This window comes from Bombyx mori, chromosome 7, assembly GCF_030269925.1.
Source record: "Bombyx mori chromosome 7, ASM3026992v2".
Taxonomy (NCBI): domain Eukaryota; kingdom Metazoa; phylum Arthropoda; class Insecta; order Lepidoptera; family Bombycidae; genus Bombyx; species Bombyx mori.
The window spans coordinates 10,472,498-10,486,814 of NC_085113.1; the positions used below are offsets into that span (position 1 = coordinate 10,472,498).

A 14,317-nucleotide genomic window follows, 5' to 3' on the forward strand; every position below is an offset into this window, starting at 1 on the left:
TGTACATATGTATATGATGTGTGAGGTGATTTTTCGGTCACGCAACGACCTCAACTATCAACTATCGACTTTAAGTTACAGGAACTCTTTTGAGATAGACACTTTCTGAATTGTCCAATCGTAACAAACAGAAATTCTGTCTAATGAATTTGGTCCTTTCCTTGATACCCAATACGGAATCCGATCTTGGGATGTCAATAAAAATGCTCTAAATAAACAGAAACCCGCTGCTCTAGTCCGGTTTCGTCGTTAGATTTCCGTATTTGGGATTCAGAGCCCTAATTTGACCGCGTCGTTAGTCAATATGTTTACGACTCCGACTAATAACTACGGGATTAGATTTTCGACCGATTTTGGTCTCCTTGTGAAAGATTTTCGGTATATGGACTTTTTTTTGTCTCGTATGTTCTTGAATTTATAACATAGGAGAGAAAACCTTTAATTGGAAAGAACTAACCTGAAAAATTTATATATGTATAATAATATGTACATATTTATCTCCTTTTAATGTCGTTTTTCCAAAAGATCGTTTCAAAATAACGCCAAAGTATTTTGTATCTCAGGAACGTGGACAAGATAGGATCATAATAAAAAATTACATTATTATTTTTGCAACGTTTCGGTCTTTTATTAGACCTTCGTCAGGCATCTGAAAATTACACATATTAATCACCAACAATATAAAAATAACAATTGTCAACATTACAATATTTACCATAATATGAATTCCAACAATCATTATCCTACACTGCACAGTTGCCTTAGTCATCACAGATTAATACAAATTAACAAAATTGATAAATTAGTTGATTATTATTTTTTACTTTAGAAATAAAGTAAAACACATAAAAAATGTTATTGCGTGACAACGGTTAGCCTACTATCAAAACTTCGGTACATAGACTATACTATCTATATCTATACTAATATTATAAAGAGGAAAGATTTGTTTGTTTGTTTGTTTCGAATAGGCTCCGAAACTACTGGACCGATTTGAAAAATTCTTTTTCCATTAGAAGCCGACATTGTCCCTGATGAACATAGGCTACTTTTTTAATTTTTTTTTAATTTTTTTTTTTTGGTTTCATATGTGTTTTAATGTTTCCGGAGCGAAGCGAGGGCGGGTCGCTAGTACAATATAAAAACATTCGTCCCTTATACTAGCGCCAACCGCGCTAAGTATCAAATTCAAATTTAAATGAAATAAAAGTTATTTTTCTCTTTTTTTTTCTAGTACATTTATACTCTAATGCCAAAGGTTTTCAAAGAAGTTTTTCCATTTCAACAAATGGAATAGTTAACTTTTCCATCCGAAATTCATGCAAATATTTACGTGCAACTATACGTGACGTACAGAAAACATTTGGACCACAAATACAGCGTAGCTGCTTTTGTGATTCAGCTAGAACAACTACCTCCGGTTCGGGATTTCGAAGTTTTTTTTTTATTGCCATTGTAGGCAGACAAGCATACGCCCCACCTGATGGTAAGTGGTTACTGCAACCCATAGACATCTACAACGCAAATGCGCCGCACACCTTAGATATAAGTTCTAAGGTCTCAGTATAGTTACAACGGCTGCCCCACCCTTCAAACCGAAACGTATTACTGCTTCACGGCAGAAACAGGCGGGGCGATGGTACCTACCCGCGCGGACTCACAAGAGGTCCTACCACCAGTAATGACCAGTAATTTCTCACGGCGTTAGGCGCTTTTGCAAATAAACAAATAATATGTCTTGTCTCAATTCCAGCTATGAAGTAACTTAATAACATTGTTATTCAAACGTTGGTTTCAAATTCTTCACGGAATTCAGTCCTGTTTTCGCGTGGGAATATCATGATACGTTGACATTATCAGTGGAATAATAGTAATACTCCTGACTGCTAGCTTAGAGTTGTGTGTTCGACTTCCGTTTCTTCAAACTTTCACGCGATGAACAGATTTGCTTATCTAATCTATACTAATATTAAAATATAAAGAGGAAAGATTTGTTTGTTTGTTTGTATTGAATAGGCTCCGAAGCTACTGAACCGATTTGAAAAATTCTTTCACTGTTTGGAAGCTACACTATTCCCGAGTGACATTGGCTATAATACTTTTTAAAAATATTACGGATTCTTACTAAAACTCAAATAATATAAACCAAGGTGTATGAAAGGAAAAAGGAATAAAAAAAAGAATAAAATAATGTAGAACACATTAAAATTTATAAAAATACGACTTTGTAGAACACATTATTATTTATAAAAAGTGTCGCGACAGCATATACCAACTATTATAGCTATGCCACAATAAGTGTTCTTTTATTTAAAAAAATAAAACAACGTCAAATATGGTTACAATTTTTGTTAAAGACCCGAGCGGAGCCGGAGCGTGCCGCTTGTCTAATATATCTATGTAAAATCTAATCACCTAATTTAAGGTATCTAATTAAATTAAGTATCTAAGTAATTTAAGGTATATTTGTATTATAATGGACATCAGTAACCGGGTGCACTCTGAAGTGAGTCTATTTCTGCCGTGAAGCAGTAATGCGTTTCGGTTTGAAGGGTGGGGCAGCCGTTGTAACTATACTGAGACCTTAGAACTTATATCTCAAGTTGGGTGGCGCATTTACGTCGTAGATGTCTATGGGCTCCAGTAACCACTTAATAGCAGGTGGGCTGTGAGCTCATCCACGCATCTTTTTTTTTAATCATTAAAATAGTTAGTTTTTTAATTCACATAAATTATCCAAACAAAAAATTGACGTTGATAAAATCAAAAGTCTGCTCATTTATTGCCTCTAAGGCGGAATAACGTTCGCCGGGTCAGCTAGTAATATAATAAAAGTTTCATCAGTTCCGCGTAATGACTCTACAACAAATACAATTTCAGATTCATGATAATCGCCTTATCGTTGCCGCCGCTCACTACTCCCCGAATCCTGATCACGCAGGAGTCAGTCACCGTCGACGCCCTAGACACGTCCTTACGGATCCATCAGATCCAATTACCTTTGCATTAGACGCCTTCAGCTCTAACACTAGAAGTAGAGACCCCGGTAACCGTACTCGTCGAACTCGGCAAAGAGTTCGACGTGCAACCTAACCTAAGCATCAGCCCGTTGAGTTTCTCGCCGGATCTTCTCAGCGGGTCGCGACTCCGATCCGGTAGTAGATTCATTCGCAAAGCAGCTACTCTTGAGTTGTAGGTCTCCCTTGGAGGCGCTCGGGTAGCTGTTAGCAAATCCCGCCCCTTCTGGCTGAGCCCTTGCTCGCCCACCTGTCCTTGTGAAACTGGAAAGGCCTCAGGGCCACCAGTAAACTCTCAATAATAATAAAAAAAAATCAAATATGTTAATACGTCCCTTGCGCTTGTACACAACAAATCAAAAGCAAAAGAAATATAAAACTAAAAATAGTTTCGCGAGTAAAAAAGAAATCATTTTCGAAAGAATGCAATTGCATTTTGTATATTTCGTAAACACGTTCGACAGGTGCAAATTCACTTGTTTTTTTGGTTAAAAGGGCGCAACAAGGCCTACATGGCATTGTAGACCTTAAGTCTCGGTCTATTAAGTCTCATTCGACTTAAAATAGTTGACGTGAAGTAGTCGTCAGTAATTATCGTTCCGAATTCACGCTTTTTAAGCACATTTTAAGCACACACAAACGATATTGAGTTTCGATAAATTTCAATTCGATATTTTAAAAAAAAAGTCCAAATTTAGTGTAATCACTACATGGTATGCGAATTGTGTGTATGTGATTGTAATGTGGTGGCCACTTCGATAAAGCGGCACGACACGAGAACCCTCTCATCGTGGCCGCCGGTAACTACATTCCCGATCTTGCGGACAGAATGGAAAGCAGTCGACGTCGCCGCGTCGCCCAAAACACGTCATCTCGGATCCTCCCGATCCACTAACGGTGCTTTTAGGTACTTCAAGCACCGGTCACCGTTCTCGTCGAACCCGTCGCTTGCGACGAAGGGCTCGACGAGTAAATTAACTCTCAGACACAGCCCACTGAGTTTCTCGCCGGATCTTCTCAGTGGGTCGCGTTTCCGATCCGGTGGTAGATTCTGCGAAGCACGACTCTTGCTAGGGTTCGTGTTAGCATCGTAGTCAGGTTTGAGTCCCGTGAGCTCACCTACAAACGTTAGGGCGAAGCTGAAATAGCCTCTCAAGGCTATTAGCATAGGTAGAAAAATGAAAAAAAAAAGTAATGTGGTGTGTCATAAAAATGTTTTATCGTCAAGAAATGAGGTACTAAATTTTGAAACTATTTTGTTTTTGACAGATATTTGAAAAAGTAGTAATTATAAAATAACTTGAAAAGCACCGACATATCTGCTACATATCTTAAGAAAAATATTCATTTTATGTAAGAAATAAGTTTTATTTGCTATTTTGTATACCAAATAAAACTTATAAACTCTTTCATGTTACCCGCGGCCGTTATTAATTATTGATCATTTGACTAAATAACCTAATAATAAATTTGGTTATAAACATCACTTCACTGGTTCGAAATTCCAAATAAATTTGAATTTGAAATTACCATGAAACAAACTGTTCAAATTTCATTTCAAAGTTTCCATAACAGAGAATCAGCGGTTTCGTAATTAGTTAAACAAAATATTATCAATACATTTTTGTTTTTTTAAATAATCAAAAACAAAAAATAACTTCGCAGAAAAAAATATGTTTGGTCATCGATTCTAAAAATAGCACGTTGTTGCAAGTTATTATCGTCTGTTATTTTCGTTAAAGGTTATATGTCTTTATTGTGCTTAATTGGTGGACGACCTCACGGCCCGCTTGACGTAAAGTAGTCAGTCACCAGAGCCCGTATACGTCACAACGTGAATGCTACCAGGGACCGTGAGGCTTGAGGTCGAAATCAGAGTTTTTATTTTATTTTTTTATTGCTTATGGGGTGAACGAGCTCACAGCCCACCTGGTGTTAAGTGGTTACTTGAACCTATAAACATCTAAAACGTAATAGCGCCACCCACCTTGAGATATAAGTTCTAAGGTCTCAGTATAGTAAAGGGCTTAGGTCAGCAGGAATTCAATAATGCGTCACTTTACACAAACAGCTTGTATTTATTTCCACTTTGCACTTACAGAGTAATTTACAGTGATCGTGCTTACACTTTCAACTCTCTGTCGAGAATGAATGCTACCTCGGTGTGCTTGAATATATATTGTCTGATCGCCCCACCACAACGGAATGGTGGTGCGATCGACGTCACTAGACGAGTGAAGTCAACCGAGTCAATTGAACAATTATTTAAAATTATTAAGTTAAAATAAATTCAGTTAATTATATCTGAGATACTATTATCTATTTCCAGAAGTAATTAGATTAGTTTTAAACATCTTTATCGAGATTTAATAGAATACGATCAACATCATCGGATATGCGTAGCAACTAAGCCTACACGACAGCAGACTTTATTATAATTTATGTGATATTTATGTGACATCCCCGGAACCTGCACTATGTACTTATAAATACCTAACAGCTCGGCCATCCTACTATAAGCGAGTCCCGTCGCTTTTTTGTTTTGCTAAGTGAGACTTAAATAATAAAAATCCTCTTACAATTAATTTCAACAATAGTATTTGTTTCATAATGTTAACAAAAAAAATGTATATTTTATATAAATAATTACCTTAAAACATGCAGTATCAAATCATGTATAATATTAGTTTTACTTACAAGTTCAGAATTATTAGCTTAGACTGAGTGAAAACACATCTATGATATTAATTTTCTGTTTCGCGTTCCTCGTCTATCTCGGAATCGTTTTTATCGGAACAGTCTGATTCAAAATTTCTTTCAAAATTCATCCACGGTTGTATTTTATCAATGGCTACGATAGCTTCGTATCGTCGGCCGTGCTTACGAGTCAGAGGTGTGTCTTCAATTAAAAACCTATCATTGTTGAGCATTTTTACTACACGATAAGGACCTTGATATTTTACAACCAATTTCTGTGATTTACCATCGTGAGGCATTTGCCTTGCCACTCGTACTAGGTCTCCCTCTTTATATTGGGTTGGTCTTTTCCTATGTCTGTTATAATTGTCTGCGTCTCTTACTTGTTGTTTTTTTATTTTCTCTCCTGCTTCCTGTCTCACCTCATCCAACTCGTCTACCGGAATCCTATTAAGTGTTTCATTAATGACTTCGCTCAACTTACCTTCGGTCCTGCTGATAATGTTGAAACCGAATAGTAATTCGGAGGGACTTTTTTGTGTTGTCTTGTGTTTTGTAGTGTTGATTCCAACTTGTATGTCTAAAATGTGTTCATCCCAGGACCTATCGTCACTACCGTGATTAGACGTAGACAGCGCATCTAAAATTGTCCTATTGAATCGTTCAACTTGTCCGTTGGACCTAGGAGTAGCAACGGCATTTTGAATATGTTTTATACCGTATGATCCAATGAAGTCCTGGAATGTCTTACTTGTGAAGCTAGTACCCCTATCTGTAATTAATCTAGTTGGGACTCCAAAATAGCTTACATGCCTCTTCATTACTTGTACTGAGGTAAAAGACTTCGTGTTCCGGACCGGGTTTATATTCACATATTTTGTGAATCCGTCAACGATTACCAATAAGTAGCAGTTACCTGTCTTGCTCTTGACGAAGGGTCCGAGGTGATCCACATGAACGGTGTGGAAGGGTATAGTTACCTTTTCAATAGGATGTAACTCGCCTTCATGCTTTCCACCTGGAGCTTTATGGTGCGCACATTCTAGACATGATGTGACGTACTTTTTTACAAATCTGCGCATTTTTGGAAACCAATAATGATCTCTTATGCGTTGAAGGGTTTTTTCGAATCCCCAATGACCAAGGTCATCATGATTCATTTTTAGAACCTGCCACCTTACACCTTGAGGTACCAGCCATTTCATCTCTTCTCCTACGATACGATAAACTTTATCGTTTTTGAGTTTATAATTTTTGTGTATGTCTATGGCTTCCGTAACGACCGGGTCCGCTAAGCTTTGTTTAATCCTCCTTACCTCTTCATCAGCAGCTTGCACAGTCGCAATCCAATCATGGTCATGAATCGGTGCCTGTACTTGTTCTTTTACAGGCAAGACATCCAAAATGTGCGCTCCACCTTCGTCATTACCTACAGTATTCCTGCTAAGTGCGTCTACATGGGCCATCCGTGCGCCAGGACGGTACTCTATCGTGCAGTCGTATTCCTGTAGTTGAACCCACCAGCGTGATATACGAGGTATCAAATCTCTCTTGACTAACGTAGACCTAAGTGCATTGCAGTCAGTCAAAATCTTAAATGGTATACCTAAAAGATATACCCTGAATCGATTCAAAGATGCGATCACCGCGAGGGTTTCTAATTCATATGAATGCATCTTACGTTCGTCACTTGTGGTTTTCCGGCTAAAATACGAGACTGGCTGCATCACTCCATTTGAGTTTCGCTGAAGAAGAATACCTGCAAGACCTTCTTTGCAAGCGTCGGTATGCAGTTCTATTTCCGCCCTAGGGTCATACAGAGCAAGTATGGGTCTGCTTGTAAGTAACTCCTTTATCCTTTCGAATGCTTGTTCTTGCTCCTCGTTCCAGGTCCATCCCGCATCCTTTTTTAATAAGTCTGTTAGGGGAGCAGTGATGATGGCGTATCCCTGTATAAATCGTCTAAAGAAACCGGACAGTCCAAGAAATTGGCGTACCTCGTGTTGATTCGTGGGTCGTGGAAACTTGGAGACTGCTTCACTTTTTCGACTCCCAGGTCGAATACCACCAGCGCTGACTTCAAATCCGAGGAAGTCTACAGTGTCGAGGAAGAAATGGCACTTACTTAACTTTAAAGTCAACCCACCTTCTTTCAGTAGTTGTAGTACTTCCTCTAATCTCAGCAACCCTTCCTCGAAGTCTTTTGACGGGATTAGGATATCATCCATGTATACAATGGCATATTTAATTTTAGCTTCCTTCAATATTTTGTTTATCGTCCTTTGAAATACTGAAGGTGCATTAACAAGACCGAAAGGCATGCGGTTAAACTCAAACTGACCATCAGGTGTTACGAAAGCCGTCTTGGGTCGAGACTCTTCCGATATGGGGATCTGATAGTAGCCAGATGCCAAATCCAAAGAAGTAAATAAAGTGTTACCCGCCAGCAAGTCCAGCTGATCTTCCACTCGTGGCATCGGGTAATGATCCTTTTTAGTTTTTCTGTTCAGAGCTCTGTAGTCGACACATAAGCGTTTATCACCTGTTTTCTTCTGCACCATGATGATAGGACTCGCATAGGGTGATGACGACTCCTTTATTATATTGCTGTCTAACATTTCCTGGATCATGCTACTCACCAACAGTCTTTCGGCGTACGACATACGGTACGGGCGATACACAATAGGTTCGTCATCTATTAATTCTATGGTCATCTCAGTAATCGTTGTAAACCCTAAATCATGCAAGCTATTTGAGAAACGGTCACCATACCTTTCCAGCACACCCTTTAGTTGTTGCCGCTGATTCGTATCTAATTTCGGGTTACAATTCACGGAAATGTTCATTACAGAATCGTCAAATACGACGCTAAAGGAGTTTTTTATCTCGTCGACTGGAACTTGCTTTCGTTCCAAGGATCGCGTGAGCAGTGTACCCTTAGTAATACTCAATGGTTTTAACGCAACATTATAAATCAGAATTGCACCATGACCGTTCTTGATGTTGTAGCAGCCAGGAAGTAAATAATACTCGGCGCCTTCGGGGCCGTGAAGCGTACCTTTAACATCCACCTCACAGTTTATCAACTGTGCGTCTGTAAAGACTTGTACTGCCTGTGTTGCGGAACAGGGAATTTTATAGTCTTGTGAGGCTACTAGGTTTATTTTATTTGGAGGCATTCTATGAATATTGATAGAATCCGGAGTTTTAATAATAATAATGTCTGGTTTCTCCGTAAACGAGTGCCCGAGGAGAACGGGATGTACCAACACATAATCATCCACGACGTATAAATTAATTGTTTCTGCTACACCTTGAACCTCTACAGTGGCAATGACTATTCCTAATGGTTTTACCATGCTGGCTCCTATACCTCTAAGCGTCGGTAAATTATCTTGATTAATCATTGTTAAACCTAAAGATCTTGCGTCACTTGCTCTTATAAGTGAACATTGGCTGCCCAGATCCACATGGCACGTAATCACAGACCCGTTCACCTTAATATCCATGACATACTTATTTATTCCGGTATTTTCGCACGTTACCTCCAATACCTGTTTATGCTTTGGATCATTAGCTGATGTTAAATCTTTACCGGTTTCAATTGAAAACCTTCCCGTATTTTTGTAGCAATTAGATGTGAGATGACCGACTTTATTACATGTAGTACATTTGGCAAAGGGCTTTTCACACTTAGTACTACGGTGACCTATCTCGTTGCAATTGTGGCATTTCACAGATTCCACTGTTTTTCCACATCTGAAACTAGGATGACCAATTTCGTTGCAACTAAAGCACCTAATTGCAGGGTTATTTGTTCTCGAAGAATCCGCTCGATTGGTATTGATTCCGAACCTACCTCTGCGTATGATATCTTGATTATCTCTGCTCTGTCCTATTTTAACAGTTTTGAAATATTTAAGTACCTGTTTGGGGTCACGGAATTGAGCTGCTTGAGCTCCAACTTTTACTGCGCGATCTTCTACCCCATACAGAAGACAATCTACGGCTTGTTTACCAGATATGTTACACCTATTTAGTAAATTAATCTTCGCGTAGTAATAATGCTCCAGCGATTCACCATATTTAACTTTCTTGGCCAACATTTCAGTTAAAAGCTCAGCGTAATCCTCCCTACACGGAAAAGATTCTAATAGTTTCTTTTTCCATTCAGGCCACGTATGCAATACCGAAGTGAGACCCTGGTACCATGTTTTCGCGACCCCGCATAATTTTGGCATAGAGTAGTGTATAATTTCTCTTTCTTCCCACCCATAAATCTCGGCACATTCTTCTACTTTGGTGATCCATGTTATAATAGTTTGGTCTTTGGATAAAGGGTCAAACTCCGGCACCACATTCGCGTTAAATGCTAGCTTAGGTTTGTCTGAGCTTTTAACCTTTTCTAAAATAGATAAAAACCTATCCATAAGCTTAATATCGCGATTAGTATTTCTATTTTTAGACAATTTAGACAATTTTGATCTTTTAGGAGATGGTGTCGTACCTCTAGATGCAGAAGAACTGCAAGTATTCCGCCTCCTCCTGCTTGGCTGACTAGACTCGTCTCTAGTCCGCGATTGTCTGCTTCTAATGAGTGGCCGAGATAGTGACTCTTCCGCATCACTTGATATCGACCGACGTCGTGACTGTGTTTTAGCTCGCGACACCCCTTTCTTGAAATATTGCCGTTTACGTACATTGAGTGAAGTTCCATGATCCTCATCGGTTGTGTTCCTTTCTTGGTCCGTGTTCTCACTTATTTTTCGATATCGTAACCTCAACCCACCACCTTGGGATTTCTTTTTTTTACATAACCCCTCATCCTGGGTTATGTATTTTGAAATCAACCCCCCACCTAGGGTATCATTCATTACGCTCAACCCTCTACCTGGGGTATTTGAGCCTGACCTTCCACCATATTTTGAAATCGACCCTCCACCTAGGGTGTCATTCATTACGCTCAACCCTCTACCTGGGGTATTTGAGCCTGACCTTCCACCATATTTTGAAATCGACCCTCCACCTAGGGTGTCATTCATTACGCTCAACCCTCTACCTGGGGTATTTGAGCCTGACCTTCCACCATATTTTGAAATCGACCCTCCACCTAGGGTGTCATTCATTACGCTCAACCCTCTACCTGGGGTATTTGAGCCTGACCTTCCACCATATTTTGAAATCGACCCTCCACCTAGGGTGTCATTCATTCCGCTCAACCCTCCACCTAGGGTATTTCCATCGTCTCTTTCCATCTCTCCTGAAACTTTCGGTTACCACTATTAGAGCTGCGTCACCACTAGAGTTGTGTCAATTGTGATTTATTACCATTCCAATGTTGAGACAGTATGAGTAAAAATAATAAAATCTAGCGGCCCACCCTTGCTTCGCATGATGATTAAAGCGTGGCGTACCTAAATATATAAACCTTCACAATTAATCACTGTATACTGGCGGAAACCACAATTGTTCAGTAGTTTTTACCATGAACAAAAAAAACCTTGTTTTATAATATGTAATAACAGTGTAAGTATCAATGGCCACTGTATATAATGGTAGACTACCGACTCCTGCTTTTATTGCGTGAAAATAAATTAACTATCCGTCCCCCATCAAAATCAAATGCATAAAAAAAATCTGATTTAATTTTATACCTTTAGATCGTTTTTATTCATACTCCGCAAAATAGGAGAGAAAAAAATTTAATAAATTAACAGTAATCAGTAATAATTTTCTCCTAAAACTAGGAGCCCATAATCAAATAAAACATGGAATCTACATCAAACTATGGTAGCATGGTAATAATCCACTCCTTCAATTTGGTCAGGATACTAAATTGCCTTATTTAATGTACACGATAATTAAAGGAAGAGCAGAAAAAAAAAAAATCACATAACATTATAACAAAAAGTTCAAATAGTATTTCGTTACTTACGTTTTTCCGGGTTTGTAGGCGTGACAAGAAAATAAGAAATTTTCTTGCTGATCCCACTTCTGACCTAAAGGGCTTAGGTCAGCAGGAATTCAATAATGCGTCACTTTACACAAACAGCTTGTATTTATTTCCACTTTGCACTTACAGAGTAATTTACAGTGATCGTGCTTACACTTTCAACTCTCTGTCGAGAATGAATGCTACCTCGGTGTGCTTGAATATATATTGTCTGATCGCCCCACCACAACGGAATGGTGGTGCGATCGACGTCACTAGACGAGTGAAGTCAACCGAGTCAATTGAACAATTATTTAAAATTATTAAGTTAAAATAAATTCAGTTAATTATATCTGAGATACTATTATCTATTTCCAGAAGTAATTAGATTAGTTTTAAACATCTTTATCGAGATTTAATAGAATACGATCAACATCATCGGATATGCGTAGCAACTAAGCCTACACGACAGCAGACTTTATTATAATTTATGTGATATTTATGTGACATCCCCGGAACCTGCACTATGTACTTATAAATACCTAACAATAGTTACAACGGCTGCTCCACCCTTCAAACCGAAACGCATTACTGCTTCACGGCAGAAAATAGGCGGGGCGTTGGTACCTACCCCTGCGGACTCACAAGAGGTCCTACCACCAGTAATTACGCAAATTATAATTTTGCGGGTTTGATTTTAATTACACGATGTTATTCCTTCACCGTGGAAGTCAATCATGAACATTTGTTGAGTACGTATTTCATTAGAAAAATTGGTACCCGCCTGCGGGATTCGAACACCGGTGCATCGCTAGATACGAATGCACCGGACGTCTTAACCTTTAGGCCACGACGACTTCAACGACTTCATCTAAAACGTAAATGCGCCACCCACCTTGAGATATAAGTTCTAAGGTCCCAGTATAGTTACAACGGCTGCTCCACCCTTCAAACTGAAACGCATTACTGCTTCACAACAGAAATAGGCGGTGGTCTACCCGTGAGGACTCACAAGACGTCCTGTCACCAGTCAAATGGCTACTTAATTTAAATTAAATTATTTCGGTCTCAGTTGTTTTGTTCTTCTGTTTGTTCGCTCGTGTTTCCAAAATTCCTAACCAGGTTCGTATATCAACAAAGGTTTACCATTATCAGCATCATCATTTCATCGCCTGTTACTCAAGGTACGTTACGCGGGCTATACCAGCAAAAATACCACGCCTGCCGTGAAGTTAGAGAGAACAGGTCCGGGCAATGAGGATCTCCTCTAAGCCCGGACCGTGCTCCGTGAGGAGACACGAGGATCCAGCACGCAAGGTTTCTGCCGGATCATGAACGCTGGACGGGTGACATGCTGGTAGTATTAACGCGACCAAACAATATCGGGTTATGGAGGTACGAAATGAATATTTCAAACGTTTTTATTTCTCAAGCGTTTTATTGTTTACTTACTTCTCGTGCTCAGGGACAGTTTGTGAAGGAGCTCCTTGAATTTCGTATTTGTCGTGTTCGTCTCGTCGAACTGGGCCGTTATAATGTTGTCGGATCCGCTCGTTTTCTTGTTCAACACCGTGAACACGGCGCTCAGTGTCAAGAAGCACGGGCTGTTTCCCTTCCCCGACGAGGGGTCGTTGTTGTGGTAGAGCATCCCTAAGCGACGCCAGTTGAACTCCTGTAACAAATGGGGGTATGCAGAAAACAACCGAGTAATATATTTAGAAGGATGTATTTTTATTGCTTAGATGGTTGGACGAGCGTTTGGGATGGTATGGACATGTGATGAGACGAAATGAAAATGAGGTCGGTAAGAAAATGTTAACTATGAATGTGGAAGGATATAGAGGAAGAGGTAGATCTAAGAAGAAATGGATGGATTGCGTGAAAGATGATATGGGTAAGAGAGGAGTGAGCGAAGAAATGGTATATGATAGAAGAGTATGGAAGGAAAACACATGTTGCGTCGACCCCAGGATAATGATGATGATGATGATGATTGGACGAGCTCACAGCCCACCTGATGTTAAGTGGTTACTGGAGTCCATAGACATTTACAGCGTAAATGCGGCACCCACCTTGAGATACAAGTTTTAAGGTCTCAGTACAGTTGCAACGGCTGCCGCAGACTTCAAATCGAAACGCATTACTGCTTCACGGCAGAAATAGGCAGGGTGTTGGTGGTTCCTACCCGCGCGGACTCACAAGACGTCCTACCACCAGTAATTGCACAAATTATAATATTGCGGGTTACATATTTTTATAATAATCCCTACTACTCAGCCATTATTATTGCTCTTTATAGCGTTGCTATGGAAAACGAATAAGCTTAACACTTGACCTTTTTTGCTTTCAAAGACACACAAGCGTGCGCGGCAACTGATAGTGAAAGATAACGGGTGCTCATGGACATCAGCAATGCCTTACAAAAGTCGATTGAACTAGGACATAAAACACGTTTCTGTCAAAAACAGTATTCTGATTAGCAATATTCCTTGTAATTATTTTTCTTTGTATAGTATGTTCAATAAGCCGCTATTTTCATAGACTTGTTAATGAAATTTGAATATAAAACCTCCTCATTTTTTGAAGTCCATTAAAAATTAATAAACTTGTGATTTACCGCACTAAATTAAACATTTGCATGAAACTATAGAACTAAAGGTGCCAAAATCGA

The 14,317-nt window shown here is 39.3% G+C and overlaps 1 protein-coding gene across 7 annotated transcripts in view; it reads right to left on the reverse strand.

Annotated features, from left to right (window-relative positions):
• Gcy (receptor type guanylyl cyclase) overlaps positions 1 to 14,317 on the reverse strand; it is a 311,036-nt gene that overhangs the window by 63,614 nt on the left and 233,105 nt on the right. For 5 of the 7 annotated variants that reach the window (XM_062669268.1, XM_038011880.2, XM_038011881.2 and 2 more), the window contains 1 exon segment: positions 13,099 to 13,318. The exons of the other annotated variants lie outside the window; for them this stretch is intronic. In XM_062669268.1, the coding sequence (XP_062525252.1) occupies positions 13,099 to 13,318 (220 nt within the window). 7 annotated transcript variants of the gene reach the window in all.